Source organism: Syngnathus typhle, linkage group LG6, assembly GCF_033458585.1.
Source record: "Syngnathus typhle isolate RoL2023-S1 ecotype Sweden linkage group LG6, RoL_Styp_1.0, whole genome shotgun sequence".
NCBI lineage: Eukaryota > Metazoa > Chordata > Actinopteri > Syngnathiformes > Syngnathidae > Syngnathus > Syngnathus typhle.
In genome coordinates, this window is record NC_083743.1 from 13591691 (window position 1) to 13612102 (window position 20412).

The 20412-nt window shown below is 39.7% G+C and overlaps 1 protein-coding gene across 1 annotated transcript; it reads left to right on the forward strand.

Moving 5' to 3' along the window:
* The first annotated feature begins 8368 nt into the window (after window positions 1–8368).
* On the forward strand, window positions 8369–11062 carry zgc:162730 (uncharacterized protein LOC564559 homolog). The gene is made up of 2 exons (XM_061280769.1): window positions 8369–8526; window positions 8857–11062. The coding sequence occupies exons 1-2, from the start codon at window positions 8494–8496 to the stop codon at window positions 10111–10113; spliced, it is 1290 nt and encodes a 429-aa protein (XP_061136753.1). The 5' UTR covers window positions 8369–8493; the 3' UTR covers window positions 10114–11062.
* The last annotated feature ends 9350 nt before the right edge of the window (window positions 11063–20412 follow it).

Below are 20412 nucleotides of genomic sequence, written 5' to 3' on the forward strand. Positions count from 1 at the left end.
AAATGACACTGAGTATATGGCGGGTTGTAATACATTTCCTCCTGATTGTGTTATAATTTAGTTCATTTAGAATTTTTGAAGCTATAACTGGTGTGTAAATCTTCAGAGAATCCAGAGGTTATATACGTTGCTTGGTATAGACATATTACGACGTCATATTTGCCGTGTACACACAATGCATACGTTTAGAGCAGTGCTTCTCAAATAGTGGGGCGCGCCCCCCAAGGGGGGCGCGGTGCTATTCCTGGGGGGGCGCGTGTGACCCTGGGGAACAGGCTTTTTTTTTTGGCAGTACTAGAATAAAGTGTAATTGCGCGTTTACTACAGCAGGGTGCAGTGGCGCTCTCATTGTTACTTCTGTCACGTTTGCGACAAGCAACATTTTACGACTTACAAGACAAGTTAGGATAGTCACGGTGGGGAGGGGGGGCGCGAATAGTTTTCTTCTTGCCAGGGGGGGGCGTAACAGAAAATAATTGAGAAGCACTGGTTTAGAGTGACAGTGTAAGGAGGATACGTTCCAAGGGGAAGTGAATCGGCCCAAATGAGTTAAAAGTAGGTCAGAAAAATCATACTTGCTATTGGTAATCTCCATAAAATGGAGGAGGAGGAAATTAGGATGCTTGACATGACGATGATACAGCGTTATTCATGTTATACTTCTAAAGAATTCTGATGCAACAATTATTTTGAACAAGCCCAGGCATATATTTATTGCTTACCTATTGTAAATATTAACCAGATTCTTGTCACACCCATCACATCACCACTGAGTCATATCTTTGAGGGCATCACAATAAGGAAAGTTCATCATTTCCATAACATAGAGAAAGATTGCGCAAATTTACCGGTAATCACGTTGTCTTTAAATTCCAAAAGTCCTGAAGGATTAATAAAAGAAATCCTGATGGGGGAATCTAATCACTATTATAATAGCAAGTGTCAAATTGATTGCCCTCATACTTAATTCATATCTCACAACAGAATGTTAAGCAGTGTTTAGACTCGTAGGGGCATATAGTAGCACCTATATTAGATCATTTTTGACGTGACTTCTTCCCCTTTAAATAGTAATATAATGACTTAGAAATCAACAATGTGGGATGAATTCAGGAAAACTGTGTAGTTGAAAGTCCACGCAAAAAATTGCCTGATAAACAGTACAATCAAGGATGAGAGTGTGGTTTGCTGTAAAATAATAGTTATGCTTACAGCAAACCGAGCTTGTTTTGGTCACTTTTTTCTTTTCCCAAATAGATTCACACTTAGAATGTGTAGGAAAATGAATATAATCTACATTTGACATTCATGACATCTGTGTCCTTAGAGTTTAGAACTTCTAATTTTAGTGGAAAGCAGCATTAGGTATCTTGCTCTGAGACACCACAGCTGTGAATAGTATGTGTGGAGCCTGGGCCAATATTATTATGCCAGTCTAGGGAATCCAGCCAAGGGTGTTTGGGTAAAAGGTTATTTTTCCTGGCCACAGCCCCATTATCATACTAAAATCCAATTAAGCTTTCAAATATGACATATTTGTAAAAATGATGGTCAACATGCCGTTTGTTTTCATTGCATTCGACAATCCAAACAGGGTATTCTGTACTTTACGAGTACTCTAAAATGTGGCGAGCGCTCATTTCCTAGAAGTCATTCCTGCTTGAAGTTCAGGACATTTTGTTTCATTTTTCAACTGCGGTTTCCCATCTGTCCCTCCCCCCTCCTTCTCCCGGCCGGCTCAGTGCCGCTTGGCCCCATTTCCTTGTTTGAAGGAAGTGAGCATGGGCTTGAGAGCGGGAAGAAGAAAACAGAAATCAAGTGCATACATTAAGTCAGGAGGTGACACGAGGAAACAACGTAAAGGAAACAAAAACTGGCTTTGTCAATCATTTGCATCTCCTAGCAGTGATGTTGCTCAATGTGGAAGTTTTGTAATAAAAGAGAACACGATTCCAGTTTTTTGTTATACCCTCCCTGTACTTCAGGCCAAAGATTTCCTAATCCAGAGTCATTCCTGGCAGTCCAACCGTATGCAACATGCCAGAGCAGGCCTTTTTTCCATTTAGTCATCATCTAGTACTTTTTTCCCCTAGAGAACTTTTCTTCGAGAACTATTTCCATTTTTCTTCACCAAATTGTCGTTATGGCCCTGACTCTGACTCTGACTCTGACAAACATTTTATTATAACATAATGAAGCCAAATGGCAACTTTTTTATAGTCAGTGTGATTTCCACTTCCAATGATGTCATACGAGCACCATAAATGGATATCCAAAAACATAACAAGCACAACAAAAACAAAGATCTTAGTGTTCCCTGAACTCTGGATGAAATTTGGAATGAAGTAATAGAACAAAGTGGGAAATCACCTCCATGAGTCATGAGGAATGACAGTTGTAGAAATCTACTGACTCAGTGTTGTCCTTGAACTAAGCAAGCACCTGAAGTGCATTGTACGCACACACGCTGATACGGCATAACTAGAAGAAGAATAACAATGCATTTGATTTAGATATATGACTACTAATTGGGAATTTAAAGCAGATTTAGAGTACCAGATTAATGCCCTTCATTACTGTCAGAATTATTTACCGTAATTTTCGGACTATAAATTGCGGGTTTTTTTCATAGTTTGGGTGGGGGGGCGATTTATACTCAGGAGCGACTTATATATGTTTTTTTTCACAAATTTTTACTTGATCATTAACACATCACTTACAAGTATAGTTGACCACTTCACATATATTTTTTAGTATAGTTGATCACTTCACATGCTTTGATATCTTTATCTTGAACATATTCAAAACATGAAAAATAGAGAGAAAAAATCAAATAAAGTAATTAACACTTTAAAGAACCATATCCTCTGGACATGTCCTCTGTCACCAGGATGACATAAAGGACGAGAAATTTGATCGATGGATTTAATGATTTGGAGGGACACAAATGGTTTGATAATATTGTTGTTTATGTGATAGTTATTTAAAATATAGTTTATATATCGTTGTATGGGCCTGTGGAATAATTTGAACTGCGGCGCGGCACACGGCATTGTTGACAAAGGACGATCGATGAATTTAATGAATTGGAGTGACACAGATGGTTTTATAAATGTGTTATTTATGTGATAGTTTTTTTTAAATAACTGAATGTTACGTCAGGCCCGTTCTCAGCTCCTCGTTTGTGTTTGTCACGTTAGCATAACGTATCGTTAAGCCTGTTGTTGCTCGTTCTTGTCTGTTCTTGGTGTTGGATTTTGTCGAATAAATTGCCCCCCAAAATGCGACTTATACTCCGGAGCGACTTATATATGTTTTTTTTCACATTTTTGGGCATTTTATGGCTGGTGCGACTTATACTCCGGTGCGACTTATAGTCAGAAAATTACGGTAGGTATTTACAGTTTGTTTTGCTTTGCTTCCATCAAGTCATTTCAAGTAAGTTCTACTACTACTGCTTTTTTTATCAAGTCGAATTCCTGGTGCCAACGTTGCCTAGGAAACGCATAAGAGTAAGGGGAACAAATACTTTACTTAGAAAGGGTACATATTGTACTTTAATGTGACAGCTGTTGCAAAATCACAGAGCAGATCTTGCAACACAATTCAGATAAGTATGTCTTACACAAGAGAAACATCGTCAGTCAACGAAAAAGAACATCTTCAACCCAGACCAAAAGTGTCAGTTCCCTTCAGAATCTCTCTATTGTTAAAACCGATTTACGACATGGCATTGTGATTGCAGGTGAGATCACCTGGTGCATTTGAAGCAAAGGTCATTTAGAAAAGAAACGTTTAAAAATATCTCTCACGTGTATTAGCTGCAAGACATTTTTCAGAATTCACTTGAAGAAATCTCCAATTTACCTAGAATGAAAATTATAAGAGGACACTCTTTCAAGTGCAGTCACTCAAAGGTTTCCGTCTCATTGTCTACAATGTTTTTTTAAGTAAAACTTTAATGTCACAAATTGTCAGCCAATCTCCGGGATTTACTTGTTGACATCGTGGGACGACCATGACCCCGTAGGCAACCTTGGCCTTGGAGAAACGGATTGATGACAGACCAAGGAACGGAAGCACTTTGCAAACAATAAGGACAGATGGACAACCATAATATGAATAAGGACGAACTAGCGATGGAGGAAGGGTGCCCATGCCGTGGACGAAAAACGGTGGATGAACTGGCAACATTTTGGTAAGTGCCCCCCTCTGAAACTCACTATGATGAAACTTCCGTCACTATTATAAACCCAATTAGGACTCTCATACAAACTGAAAAGTAGGCTTAAATTCTTTGCTGCAATAAATCTTTCCAGCTGTGAACACCTGGAGAACAAAGATGGGTGTGTGGTTAAAAATAAAAAAATGGCCAAAAATATAGACACACATTCAAAGGGTTGTTTGTGAGTATTGTCTTGACTCACACCTGTTTTGGACATGTAAAAAAGAATCCGAAGAAACCAGTTGAACTCGTCCAGCATCATGCTGATCTTTGCCACAGGCTGCACCTCTAATCTGTGTATTTCAGTTTCAGACCTCAGCTTCATGTGACATCTTCAAAACAAGTCACCGGCAATACGTAATATGTGATTTGATTCTCAAGGATTTTGTAGTTTACGCAATAATACTTATTACAGCGTGGGATCAACAAGGAGAGAATCACAAGAAGGGTTGCGTCCAATTACTGATCCATCGAAACTGGGTCAAAGTGACTTTCAGGGAATGAAAAGAAAGAGCAAAGAAACAAAAAGATCTATTTTGTTTCCTTTGTGTTTTCTTGAGCATCAAAAATGCTGAAGAGTTATTCTTAGACATGCCAGTGGGCGGGTGATGACGCTAAATATTTTGGATGATAATAGAAACATGAAGCTATTTATCAAACACATTTACGTTCCTGGCAAAGAAGACAGCAATTGCAATAATAATTATAGTTGTATAACATCTATGTATTATATAATAATATATTTGTAAAGATTAGCCTATAAAGACCTGTAGGTTTCGCCAAACCCATTTTTCCAGAAAATTTTGGTTGAAATCCAAATCATTTCAGATTGTGGTGCGTTTGACTATTGAGATTCCATTCTACTAATCACAAAATACTTTTTTGTAAATTGCTTCAAATTGGAAGCCCTAATGATATTGCAGAAAAAAAACAGCTAAAAGCTTGATTTTGAAAGACGATAAGTGTCCACAATTCTGAAGCTATGTGTTCTCTTGGCGTGTTTTTTGTGGTGCAGTTTTCCTTTTGATTACCAGTCTCTACCAAATTCTGTGCCAGAGACGCTTAGTAAAGCTATGATAAAGTATTAGCGTGTATATGAGCACAATACAATATTTCATCTTACTATTCTTCTTTCTCACCATTCTGTAGAGTTGTTTTTATATACGGGGAACAAAAAGTTGTCACATTTCTCGAGGAGCCATGCTCTTCTCACAGAGCTGTTGCTAAGAAACTGTTGGAACTGTGCCTGCTTACGAGCATAATGTTGCAATGTTTGACAAGTCTCCATAGTAATGTTTCAATGGGCATGGTTAAATATTTGCAAACAATCACTTATTAGAGCAGTCAAACAGTAAATCTCGGTCGGGAAGGGGGAAAGGCAGGTCATAGAAGGGTTGTGTATTTGAAACGTTAGAAAAAAGGGGGGGGGGGGGGTCATAAATACTGTTGTTGAGATTATGATTATCTTTAGTCACTACCATAATCTTTGTCTTCATCCAACTATATTTCTGTCTCTGGACTATTTTACCATTGTTGTTGTTGTTGACATCACTTTACGATCATCACAAGTGACTAACACAACACAGTGACTAACTCCAGGATGAGTTGGTCTTTGGGATTTCGTTTTGACATCCAAACACTTCTTTCGCCAGGACTTCAGAAGGATGATGAAAATATGAGACTCATTTCTTTCTAAGGAAATTTGTAACAGGGTGATAATCACAGCTAGAGTACTTGCACATAGAGAAAGAGGACAACACATATATGAGAAAAGGAAAATAACAATGAGAGGATGGTGTTTGGAAATATCATGAGCAAAAAACAGTAATCACTACCTTTTATTTTTTGTAAAGTAAATTAAAAACAATTATACTTAATACTTTTATTTATTGACTCCCTATTGTCTCCTTGAATTGTGCTATAAATGACACTCTTAAGACTTAAGTAACCCAAATGGGTTGATAAAGTTATGATTAACTGGGTCCAAAAGGCATTGGGTCCCTGATGCCCATGTCCACAGTCATAGATCACGGAGCCATTCAATCACCACCATCTTCTTCTAATTGGAATGGTGCATTAAGTTTACCTTATGTGGTCTGTGGAAATTTTGGAATTAAAATCGCTTACTCATCTAGGAAAGTATTCAACTATCTGGCAACAGATAAGTAAGTACCTATGTGTGCGCGTGCATGCGCCCATGCATGTGTGTCGGCCCTTCCCTGTTCGGGTGTAACTGACGCGCGTTGCATAACAGAAACAAGTAGGGCGAGGTAACCACTAACACGCATGGGCACAGAAATACACATGACATACTACAAACATACACGGCGCTTCACCGCAAACCTCCCGACTTGTGTCCATTCGGTTCCGCACCCAGCATCATACTACAGTTACAGAGAGTCCAATGCTGTAAGGTTGAGATTTCGCCATGCTATTTATATCTTGCGACAGTTCTAAATTGGTAGACACGAGGGGCCCGTCTGGCCTCTGTCAGTATGCCTGTCCATAGGACTACAAAAAAGACCAATGAGTTACAAGCAAACACTTGTTTAAAACGTATCGAGAACGGACCTCATACAATTTAGTACTGCATAATCTCAAATCCGAAAAATGCCGTGGTAAAATGTTAAATTAGTGATTTATGGCAATTCACAAATTTGCCTCAAAATAAATAACTGCTTCTGAAAGAAAATAATCACTATTTAAGCAGTTGTATTTGTGGCTTTGTTCAAATTTGTGAGTTACCGCATGTCATTTTTGACATTTCTTAAAAAAATGATAAAGAGATTAAACTCTTTCAAAACTATCTTTAATTGCGCACCAATCACACTTGATTCTTTTTTCGCTCAGCTTTGATGACTAATGTACTAAAAGGTTCATTTAAATGAGACTGTTCTGGAAGTATGGCTGCTTACTGTAACTGCAACTGAATGAATATGTTGTAATAGGTTACTGAGCTAATTCTGGAAATGATGAACATAGTACAATATGTGCATGCGGTAACTATTTACAAAACGATCAGATAAGAGAAAAAACACAAACATAGCTTAGAAGTAGAATTGTCTACTGAGAGAACTGCTGTCATTTCCCAGAAATGATTTGAGAAGGTAAAGAAAAATATCTTTGGTAATCTCTGCTTTGAAACTGGCAATTAAAAAGCACACACATACAAAAGAAATCTACTCACCATGATAACAATAATCTTTTGGTAAAGATCTTCAGCTTGAGGGGTGTTTGGTTTTTTTTTTGTTCTTTTTTTTCATTTTCAGTTTTTTCTCAACAGTCAAAGAAAACAGACCACAGGTTTATTTCCACTTGGCCCATGAAGTTAAATGGGATGCAAATCCTCAACCAAAATACCCTGAAAAATTTCCTCATTGTGGTTCAGTGTGAACAATAAAGAAGCCAAAGTTTTTCTTCTCTGGCTTTTTTTTTTAACCAAATGCTTTAAACATCTGCTAATCAATAGGTGTGTTGGCATACCTCTTGGACTCATTCTGTTGAAATATTCATGATGTGCGGTAATGGTAACAGAAACTGAAATTTGGGCGGAAATATTAACCAATCTATTCTCGTAAGATTCAACTTTTTCAGCTGAGTGGGTAAGAACACCCAGAAACTATACAGTGAGCGGTCACCTACACACAATGATTTATGACACTTCCTGGTACCCTATGATTAGTCATGAAAAAAAACATGCTCAAATGTATCATTACGCTTCTCTGTCAGGGCTTTTGCAATGAAAGTTGTTTTGACTTACTGAAAGATCAGAATGGCAAAAAGCAAATGCTGCTTAGTTTTATTTGGGTGCTTAAGATGGTGAAAAAAATCACATAGTTGAATTCGCTTATCGCAATCTGGGGAGAACCTCTTATAGGGATAGATCGTGCACATTCATTGGAAAAACAAATACTCTCCCATTGGACAGCAGGCTAGAAGGGATTTTATTTCAAACAACCACAAAACTGACACAGTTCACGCAGCTACAGTGTCTGTGTGTGTGTGTGTGTTTGTGCGCACATTAATACGTGTATATGTTCTGTCTGTTTTGTAAAAACGCCCAAGCCTGACCTCACATGAAACTTGAGGTGGAGGGAGGGACATCCGGGAACATAGCAGCGGAAACTCCTCCCAACTTGGGAGGAGTTTCTAAGTCAGTCATAAAAAGTGCAGCACACCAGTGGACCTCAGCATACTTGGCTCTGGACACAGGTAGCAAACAGTGAACAGAGGATCTGAGTGAACTCTCTCGGCCTAAAGGGTACAGCATGTCTGAAATGCATGACAATATTTTGACAAAGGTGAGTCGCTTGTTTCCGGAATACTATTTTGAATTATCTTCTGTCATTTTGGCCTTGGGAAGGTGGCTGTTGTATTACTAAGCTAGTGATATGACATTTTGTTTCAGTTAACTAACCAACTGAGCAATTTAGGGTGTGTTTGAGTTATGTCTTCCAGTCATATCTTAAAGTTAAAGACTAAGAACGTTCAGTTGGTACTTTTGGTGTTCCTTTCGTATCTGAAATCTGTACACTATAGAAAAGAGCAAAGAGCAACCATCGCATTTGCTGAAAGAAAGTATGCCTTGAGCTTTATTGCCTGTTTTTAACAAATCAATCCATCTGCAACAGAACCTTTTGAACCTGGCGCTTGATGATGCCTTGCTCCCAAGACCGTCTCAGCTCAAAGTCCCAGGACAGGGTCGACTGAACCGATCCACGTCGTTCTTCGCGCCGCCCTCCCCACCTCTCTCCGCCAATCTCAGTTTCAGCACTGAGCATATCACTGACGATGACAGCGGCAGCTCGCTTTGGTCGTCAAACATCTGGAGCCAGGCCCCCAGTGTCCAAACGAAAGCATCCGCTCTGCAAGGACGCTCCATGAGCCTAACCGAGTCCAGCATCTCCCTGCTTTCTTCCTTTGGACAATTCAAGAACCTGGAAGCTTTCCCTTCAGGACCGGTCACAACTGTGGCTCCTCCACCAGGCTTCCCTCCCGCATCCAACCTGCCCGCCCAGGTGCCACCCATGCTGTCCTCCAACCGTTACAAGACTGAGCTCTGCCGTGGCTTCCAGGAGACAGGCAGCTGTAAATATGGCAACAAGTGCCAATTTGCCCACGGTGAAGCGGAGCTGCGTGGAATGTACCGCCACCCAAAGTACAAGACAGAGCACTGCAGAACCTTCTACAACTTTGGCTACTGCCCATATGGATCTCGCTGCCACTTTATCCACGAGCAAAAAATCAGTGGAGGCCAACTATCATCTGGCAAATTCCAGACTACACGCCAACCAACTCCCAACACAACCAATGGTCAGAATCCACGCCACCAACTCCGCCAGAGTGTGAGCTTTGCAGGGTTCCTGGGCTCGTCACGGACCTCCCCGCCGCCTTCATTCCCTACGTCCTTTACTGATGCAAACCTGGGCTTCAGCAGGGCTGCCTCAGTGTCTCCACCTCCACCAGATCTCATGTCCCCAGTGTTTGGTGACTCCCTCACGCGGGAAGTACCAACATTCCACTTTGGCAACCATCAAACCCGCGCCAGCTCTGGTGACATCCACAACATTCCTCTCATAGTGGAGCCAAAAGCCTCACGCTGCATGTGTGGCCACGGGAACGACTTCTCTGTTTTGCACAGCAACAGCGGCAGAGACTTTACCAAGGCGACAGATGGAAACCAGCAGGACAGCAATGCTTTATTTGTAGCTTCCAACCTCGGTGGATCGATGAAACACGCTAGTCTGCAGCGTTTCTCCTCTGAGGACTCCCTGGAAGACAGCTACAGCAGCAGCAGTGGAGGTTCCAGCGGGTCTGAGTCTCCGATCTTTGATGCCTCAGCCACCAAGAGGCTCACTGTCTTTGAACGCCTGTCCTTGTCCGACTAAGGGAAATAACAGAAGAAAACTGTGTCTAGTCTTTCTCTGGAACCAGAACTGATCAGGACAAGTCAACTTTTGATGACATGATAACACTTAATGTTCTTAATTCATGTTTGTCCCATCTGAACTTCTCTTGGACAAATTGTCATGATCAGTGTAGCAAATGAGACCTTCTTATTTGGTCTTCTGTAGATTTTGACCATACCAGCAATTTGGCTGGTTTGCAAATTTACACTTGTAGTGATCAAAATGGCTCATCGGTTGAGACAACCAATGGTATCGTGCCTTAAAAAATTCTCCCTGCCTAACAAGCCAGTGCTCCGCAGTGCCAAGAACAGTATGTTTGATTCCGTGGCCTTCCCGAGAAAGACCTCACGTGTTTAATTGATGCCATTTTATCTGTGACATGCACTTTACAGCAAATTTAAGAGGGAGAATATCGTCTCCCGGTAGCATTCAACCAAAGCTTCACTCTTCACTCTACTTTGTGCGTGTGTGTGCGTGTGTGGGCCTGTGAGATTGTGTGCGTGTAACCATCGCTTATTTCTGAGACCAGGGGTGCAACCGGATGCAAGATCAAAGTGTGCAACAGAAAATTTGATGTCAAATGTAAATACATGACCCACTTTACCATTTTGTAATTTTTGATGGTTTCTTCATGTCACCCTCCTGTACACCCCCTTTTAAGGTCCCCTGTTTGATTGACAGCCTGGTTCAGGGACTTGAACACAGTATTCTTTTGGTTATTGGTTGCCTCGCATTGTTTAACTTAAAGTAATATATTTATTATGATATTTATTGCTGTTTACATAAAAAGATGTATTTTGTACTTTATTTATGAAGAATTATTCCAAGGTCTGTGAATTACCAATGTGATAAAAGGGAGTTAAAAAAAAAAAGAATCTTATATTTTTAATCGTCCAAAAGTGTCTAAATAAATTTCTGAATAAGAAAACGGGTTTGTGTTCTGTTTTTGTCCTTGGTTGTTCTTGCAAACAATTCCACAAGTATTATGTGAGATAAAACACATATAGTACACACATTCATTTTAATTTGCATTTTATCTTGCACATAGATATTTCAATTTGTTTTTTTTACTAAACTAATAAAAAGTAGTACACAGGGAAATGAAAATTGCCAACTAGCTGATTTTGGGTGAAAGGGGGTCGGGGGTTCTCATTGTTACAAGCATACAGTATAAGATTACAGCTGAATAGAGGAAATGGCGTCTCTGACTCTTATAAAATTGACTGATAGAACAGTCCATTTACATTATGAGAGACTAATGGGACGATTTAGGCATACTGGGCATAAATACTAGTTTCACGTGTGACTAAAATACCCATTGTGTACATAAATTAAATAGAACATCATATAATTTCCAAAAGTATGTGTTGATGTTAATGCTAACTGTTTATTATATACTGCGGGTTAAACAGAATCATCTGAAATTACTGTAATGTGTCTTTGACACGGCACAATTGTTCACTGGCCCTTCTTCCCATGAATAGTGACAGAGCTGCTACAAATTTGTTGGTACAATACAATAGAAATGGGGCATAAGACTTTAGAATTTTGTTTTAAAACATTTCACTTCTCCTAAAATCAGCAGTGTTATTTGCTTTGCTTGCTTTTCAACCATATGAATCACTGCTTCTGTCTGATCTGTATTGCCATTGTCAGCAGAAAGTTTGGTGTTGAAATTTCATGACAATCCTGTGTTGAAATTTCCGCTTAAAAACTCCCAGTTTGGCCTTGTATTGAGCAAACCATCTCCAAAGCAAAAACCCCAGCTAGATACGTATTGTCAAATCACTCGACTCTTTGTGCTACATTTTATAAAAACAGGCATAATATCATGTTTATGCCAGTCCTACATCTTGTGCCCATACTCATTTGGTAACTGCACTCAGCATAAAAATGGGCACATTGTCATTTTCATGCCAGGGCAATAGTCTGGTTCCATGTGTTTAGGAATTTGAGAAACACACTACTTGGCTGGATGTACCCTGCCTACTGCATGAAAGCATTCTGCCTTAGTAAAGTACAATGGTATTATGGGAGTTGTGACCATTACTTTTAGCTAGAATTGGAGACTCTCATCAATCATCTTTCCTGTGCACTGTGTATGTGATAATACCACAGCTTTACTCCAATTTAAGAACACCCAGAATCAAACTTGTGGATCTGGGCTGTGGTTGCTAGTGTGCGTTGTCTTGACCAAAAGTAAACCCAGTTCCTCTTTGTAATGAAGGCAGGATGTGTTACCATGACAATCAACAATGTGTAGTCCACAATGTGTAAACAGTAAAGGCTGAAAGAATGGATCAGCGCCTGAGTGTTTGTGAGAGCGTTCACTTAGAGCTGTAGATTGTAACAGCAAGTAGAATGGTTAAAGTTCACCAAACTGTGTTCGCACAAGAAGCAATGTTTAGCTCAGCAGTCATTTATAATCGATTATATACACTTTTGACATATTGATTTTTCATCAGGGTTCATTTCAGTTTATTCAAGGTCGCCTGTACTTTTCATGAGGATTTTTTTTCTAACATGCTCTCGTGGCAAGGGAAAAGATTAGAAATGTTAGCGAACAACTGTGAAACGTTTACGACCTTGAACGAATCCTGACATGAAAGCACATTCGCTACCTTCGCCACGACTCACAAACCTTCGCCAATCTCTCTAGTAAGGGCTCGGTTCTTCCCTCACAAAATACATAATTTCATATACTGTAATTAAGGCCACTTATTTTTTTGTATATTCCTTCCTTGCTTCATACTACATAATCTAAACCCTGCACCTTATCAACACAGTGCAAAGATTACCAACAGCCGCTGTGGAGCTGTTAATAATCAACCGCAAAGCTGTTACTGTCGAAACCTTTCACCCATGTCAGTTGAGCCTTTACGTCTTCACCTACACCCGCACACAAGTACACGTGCACACACGTACACACACGCACACGTACACATCTACCAATCAGAAAAACACTAGATATGGTACAAGCTATACACGTAAGTAGAAATGAATGCAATGTCTAATACCCTGAACACGTCTACTGACGATGAAAACAATGATTTACCTTTGAAAACTATACGTGGTTAAAATCATGTTAAAAACAGTGAGTCAAATCCACAGAAGTAGCTGAGCCCCACTGTGGTGTCAGAAAGTATCAAAAATGTTTGACAAGGCGGATTAAACGTACAAGAAAAGGAGATTAGAAAAGGTGAAAGTACACCAGGTCCCCTGGGAAAAAAGCATTCAAGCGTAGAAGAGCATGACTTTGTACGTGCCACCAGGTGAGAGTTCCTCTCAGGAATTCTGTTGAAGCTTTTCCACTCGAGGCAACGAGAAACCAGGACAGAAGTCGTAAATCTTTTGGGCTTATGTGTGCCTGTGCACGTCTGTGTTTTATTAATTTATTGTAGTTAATAACAATACAGCTCGAACACTCCCCTCAAAACATCGTCACGGTTTCTGGATGGGAATAAATGATTGAGCAATTAATCGTCTACTGCCGTCAAAGCTTCAGGGAATGACAAAAGAAATTGGGTAACTTCTCCTTTACTCACGAGGTCATCAGACATCAGTTACCTACCATTATTTACTCCAAATATTAAACAAGCGGGAGGTTAATGCACCGAGCACAGTACTTTGCACTTTGACACAGTCCCTTTCCCCCTACGTTATTATGTTGCCTCTGCATTTCCATGAAACATGCTTCAGTTCATTCCTTGCTTTCTTCCTGACTGTAATTGGATCATAAACTGAATTTCACATCCATTGTGTTCTGCATAGTTTTTTAAAAGACCCAGTTTTGCGTAGTTGACGACTTATTTAGAGAAAGATGATGATGTGAGCCAAAATTAAGAAGAAGTTAGAAAGAAAGTGCTATGTCAACAAGTTGGAATGGTGGGGAAGGAAGAAGGAAATGTTTGAGAAGTGACATCACAGCAGCAGCAGAGTGGAAGTGCGATCCTTTTTTAGCCATGTTCGCTCCCTCTGCCACATTCCTCGCCACAGGCCTGAGCTCGTCCCGCCTCCTGCTCTCTTCTCTTCGACCTCACTCCTGCGCCAGAGCTGCTGCTGTGACACAAACCAAGGGAACAGTGGGAGGAGACTATGGGGGAGAGTAGGGAGTGTAAGGGGGGGTTGAGCCGTGAAGTGGAAAGCAGTAAAAATCCCTGAACTCTCCCTTGTTGACGGCTTCACTTTTTTATTTGTGCAGTTTTAACGCTCACTTCCCGGTGCAATTTATGAGATTCCATAAAACAAAAATCCTTATTATTTTACACCTCTCTACATAACTGGAAACTACACATTTATTGCGAATGTGGTGAGCCATCTGGGCCAGAAAGGTCGTCCCTGCTGGTCTAAAAACAAGTATCACGACCAACATTTACAACCTAATTCTAATATGAGTACCATTAAATCGCGTTAATTCATTCGTAACAGTGAATGCTTATATGTGTATGTGGATGTTGGATTTCTTCTGTCCAGATTTCAGACTCAAAGTGTTGCCGTGTCAATCTAATCTGGCTACGGCCTTCAGTTTAAGTATTGCTGTCAAGTGAAAGTTAAATGATAGCAATCAGAATCAAATCAAATTCTTCTCAGAGGGTCCAGTCAATGGCCCATAGCATTCTTCCATCCTTTGATTGGACAAAGTCAAGTCTGTAGCGATTGGCACACAATGCCTTTTATAATCAGCATTTGTGGTGTGTATGATTGATTTGATATAACTGTTTAAGTGTAAGGCGGCTCGGTGGCGCAATGGCTAGCACGTCCGCCTCACAGTACGGGTTCGATTCCACCTCCGGCCCTCCCTGTGTGGACTTTGCATGTTCTCCCCGTGTCCGCGTGGGTTTTCTCCAGGCCCTCCGGTTTCCTCCCACATCCCCAAAAACATGCTTGGTAGACTGATTGAGCGCTCCAAATTGCCCTTAGGTGTGAGTGCGTGTGCGGATGGTTGTTCATCTCTGTGTGCCCTGCGATTGGCTGGCAACCGGTTCAGGGTGTGCCCCGCCTACTGCCCGATGACAGCTGGGATAGGCTCCAGCAAGCCCGCGACCCCCGTGGGGATACGGCGGTACATAAAATGGATGGATGTTTGTCATGTTATATATAAAGATTCAGAAGTCTTCACAGATTGCTTGCGTTCTTCCTATTTTGCAGAATGGGAAGTGAAAATAGATGAGCAAGCGCCGTGCAAAAAGCATTACAGCATTTGATATACTTTGCCAGTGTGTCTGTAGATGCCTTTTCTCGTGGTAGTGTTATAAAAGAGAAATACACTGCCGTTCGGGGGTCACCCAGACAATTGAATGTTTTCCATGAAAACTAACATAGTTGCACAAGGATTTTCTCATCATCTGTTAGACTTCTAACACAATTAGCAACACAATGGACCATTCGAACACGGGTACGGTTGCTGGAAATAGGCTTTTATAGACCTACGTAGTATGTAGATATTCCATTTAAAAAAAAAGACATTTGCAGCTAGAAACAGTCATTATTCACATTAACAATGTATGGATTGTATTCCTGATTAGTTTAGTGCTATCCTCATTGGAAAATAGCGATTTTATTTTAAAAATAAGGACATTTCTAAATTACCCCAAACTTTTGAACGGTAGTATATGTACAATAAAATGTATTTTAGAGACAGGAAACGTGCACTGAGGCATAAAAATGTATGTGTTTTGATTATCGGGGTGATGCGTTTGGGACTTTGGTAGATCGCCCTGCGTCATGCTGGCCATTCCAGCAGACTAGGGGCATTTTATTTTATACGCAGCTAACTGTCAATTTAAAATAGACAAAACTATGGACCAACTGGAAGTAGGTCTCTATTGTTGCGCAAGTAGTGCAATGAGATTTTGGTGAACTAGATTTGAAAGAACTAGATCAAGGTGCAGGCCAACAGATTCTGAGTTTAATGGATAGGTGTGGGGGATGTCATCATTGTTTGTAAATATGACGGCAGCGTTCAACCCTCTGAATCATTGTGGGAATCAATTCATTGAATGCAAGCATTTTCTTGGGGTCACTATATCATTTTGAAAATAAATTGAATAAAAGTTTCATAAAATATTTTTTAACTTCTGATTTCAAAATGAGTTATCTATTGATTTGTTCTTTATACTGTATGTAATGATATGTTGTGGTGGTACATGGTTTCGCAGTCATAAAGGCTCTCTGAGGGAAGCCATAACTATACGGCCTTTCAAAAAAAATCTTTGACACCCCTGACTTAAGTGGGTGGTTAAGTTACAGGTTTGCACCCCTAAAATGAAGGCTCAAAGCCTGGTGGACTTTCAGCTCCTTCACAACCAGTGCTACTTTTTAGAATTCAAACACCTTATGGCCTGACACGCCACGTGTTTGTTTTGACTGCACTTAATTGATTTGTTTACACATTAATTCCACTCCACATCCTGTCTTTGAAAATGAACTGGATTTAAATATGACAAAGTTGTTTAGTTGTAACAGAACAGATAAACAAATCAATTTTATCTTTAGTGTGGTCAGTTGCAAGTTTGCTGTTGAGCAGCAAAAGAAAGTCCCTTCAGGCTATTTCACAGCTGTTTGCGTTATTAAAGCAGATCTTTCACAATGGGCCCATACATGTTCACTGCACGCTTCCTGTTCCCCCTCACACTCTGTGCATGCTTCTGCTTTTAGACTTCATGCTTCCTGTTTTTATGTACTTTTCGTAACTTGGTATGAAAATAAATTATTCCCGTGTCGCTACGCTTATTACAAACAGATGTGTGAGAAGGCACATGGGAACACGGCGTTCTATGCTGACAGCAAAATAACATTCAATATAAACTATGAGGAGATCATCTTATTACAAAACTCGGATTAAAAGAGGTCAACGTGTGGCTGCGTGTCGAGATCCTCAACAATGAATGAAAGTTACATGTATTAGTCGAGGGAGTGAACTTTTTTGAAAATGCCTAATTTATGGACTTGAAAATGATCCACAACCCTTTAACAAACTTTACATAACTGATTTAGAAACTACAAACCTCATATCACAATTAAACAACTAATTAAATGATACACACTAGTTTAAAAAAAAAAAAAGAGATCCAAAAGTTCAACTGAAAAGAATCCTTATAAGGTCACTTATCAATTGTAGAATTTAAAATTTAAGAGAACAGTTTCTAATCAAAATGCTGAGAAGATGAAATTCAGAGAATTTGAACAATTCTAAATTAAACTACATCTAAAAACAATTAATCGATTAATAAATAGAGAAATAGATCATGTGTTTTTTTTATCCCATATATATCTATATTCAGTCAAACGTACCGTAGTATTTCTCGTATTGTGATATACAGTAATTCTTATCCCAACAAAGCCAGACTGCTGAAGCCGTAGTAGCTCAGCTGCTTCCTTTCAAAGTTTGTTAATTCAGGTCCACTGCATTTGTTTTACGCTAAAATCAGATCTTGTGACTGCCAAGCCAACTCATGACACAGCACCACGTCTTAACCTGGCGGACAATAGACCCCTCTGTTAGGGATCGTTTTCACACACAGACACACACACACACACACACACATGCACATATTGTACACACACAGCTATGTTTAAACAGGTGGATTGAAAATTGAGTGGTTAAAGGTCTGCATGTGTGTGTCTGTCTGTGTGTGTGTGTGTGGACGCAGTTCTGGGGAGAAAAGGAATGACTTTAGAGTATGTGTATTCTTGGCTGTGATCCCAGGAATACAAAGTGACACTAGCACAGTGCAGAGTGAAGCTGAATTCCTTCTCATAAATATAAGCATCATGGAAAAGCAGAGGAGAGCCACATGAGCCAACTTGCCAGCTGTTCCTTGTCACACTCAATGGAAGGAGGCAGCTCGGTCAGCAACAATCACATCAGTTGTCTTTTCAAACTTCATATGATGTAAGTCTTCAAAGTCAATGCATTCATTGTACCAGCAAGAGTTTTCATTTGCACCTTAAGATTGTGGTTTGCATTTGTTCACAGATTGCACAGAGGGGCCTTGGTGATATTCTGGTGACAGACTTGAGAGAACTCGTGAGTGATAAATGTTTCCAGGTCTCTAACTGAAGTACCAAGATGGTCATTTCATTAAGTAAATGATTTATAAGGTCTTGCTCTGTCCTACCCGTCACTCACAATGCTGAACATAAGATGTTGCAAAAGTAACTCATTTCTGACTGATGAATTCAAACCGTGTCGATGAAACAGTTTTGGTTTTTTTTGGTTTATTTGTTTGAAACATTACAAAGGTTCACTGGAAAGTGCTTTCCAAAATCATTTATCAGTTGTTTAGGCAATATTGTTTTCTATCATCAGTATATGAAAGTTTACCTTCCAGATTGCAGTTGGGTTGGTCAAAGAAACTCAAAATACAGACAGTGATATTGTCGTATGTGTAATAAATCAATTTATTTTAAATGTCATTTGGCTTAATACATAATATATAGATTTTGTTGGATGAAGAACATTGATCTGAATAAAAAATATATACTTCAGTCTAAGTGTTTTATTTATAGATGTCTGTTCATCAGTTATACCCACCGTGGCAGACATTGTTTGGTCACTACTTTTTTTTTTCCTTTGGAGCACTTGTATTTTGGGACTTTAATTGCAGGGGTCAAATTTCATGTGAAGTATTTTCAGGTTTCACGGTTTTTGCTCAAGGTAATTGCACTGCATTCCACAGCTATCCAGGACGTTGTTTTCCTCTTTGTGTGTATGGCAAATAACACAGAATCAAAAATTCACATTTTTCTAATCACAATTGCCTGTGAGAAAGTAAGGTGACATCAATGACCAACTGCAGCCCAACTGCATATGTTGCTTCTCGTGCTGCTTGAACCTAACTTTGTCTGGTGCCCTCAAGATAAGACTTCCCAATAACACTCCAATTATACATGATCAACGTTTGAATTAATCAATCAGATGTGGAGTTGGATTTATTTGTTACCTGTGTCAATTATTTCAAATTGGTGCACACAGTTTGGAGCATGTTTCTTTCTTCATCATGACTCTGTCCCAGCACACAAGGCAAGGTTCATAAAGACAAGCACGGATGACCTAATTGTGAAATAACTTCACTGGAATGTGGTCTCAAGCTAATTAAAACACTTTGGAATGAATGACAGTGGCCTCTGACTTCACAAATGTTACTGGGATTAAAAGGGCAAAAATTCCCATAGACACGCTTAAAAACCTTGTAGAAAGTCTTCCCCAAAAGATGGAAGCTGTTATATGTAGTTTCATATCAGTTTTTTCAGTTTTCACTTCTTAAGTGTGGATGTGTGTCTCAATATTTTTTTTCTGTAGGTTAGGCTGGCAGTAAAAGTGGCCTGGAAATGATGGCAACAAAATGTGGTAGCAAAGCAGCATTTTCTGAATTGCCACATTTCATATGGGAAGTGGTTTTTTAGCGTGATGCTGGTTGTGAGGTACTAACGACTGTAAGAAAGAGGAAGCTGATTGACGTAGGATCGTTTTTTGGCTTAGTGGTCAAACAATATGTCAACAAGCAAGATAACATTAGCAGTTTTTTTTTTTTTTTTTACATCCTGCTTGCTTACCCCATTTTCAGCGAGCAGCACAATGAAGCGCAGTCATCGAGCATGTTGTTTTTTTACGCACAAAGTCATCTTTCACAACTACCTAATGTTTGCACTGCAACAGCTAAAGCACAACGCTGACAAAAACAAACCGGTGACGCCTAAATAGATGCAATCGTGTTTTTGAGTTTTGAAGTAAAATCACTTGAGCTTGACTGTTGGCCTATCCCTGTTGCAAATAGACTAGATAAAGTTGGGGGCTTGACTGTATAGTTCATTTTTTCATGTTAATAGAGATACAATGTTATGCAGAGGTGTGTTTATAACAATTTTGAGACAAGATAAAATTTATAGTCGTGCTGGAGAGTTGGAGCAGGAAACACTTCTTCCTGGAGGATGTAACAAAAATAATTGAGAAGCACTCACTTACACTGTAGTTGCATTGGTAGAATTGCGTCATTTGAACCATCCATCCATCCATCCATCCATCCATCCATCCATCCATCCATCCATCCATGTTCTATACCACTCATTATTTTCGAGATAAAAAAGAGGTGGAGCCTAACTCAGCTGACTTTGGGTGAAATTGGGAATTCACCCTGGACTGGTAGCATGTCAATCATATGGCACAAAGAGACAAATAACTAGTCATAGTCACATTTACACCATTACAGCAACTGTCCCTAGAACTATGCAGTAGAAAACTATTTGAAAAGGAGGTTTTTGGTGGAGGTAAACAGG

Coding starts and splice junctions, on each gene's coding strand:
- zgc:162730 (XM_061280769.1), top strand. CDS start 8,494: ATGTCTGAAATGCATGACAATATTTTGACAAAG. Junction 8,527..8,856: donor ATGACAATATTTTGACAAAG/GTGAGTCGCTTG, acceptor CATCTGCAACAG/AACCTTTTGAACCTGGCGCT.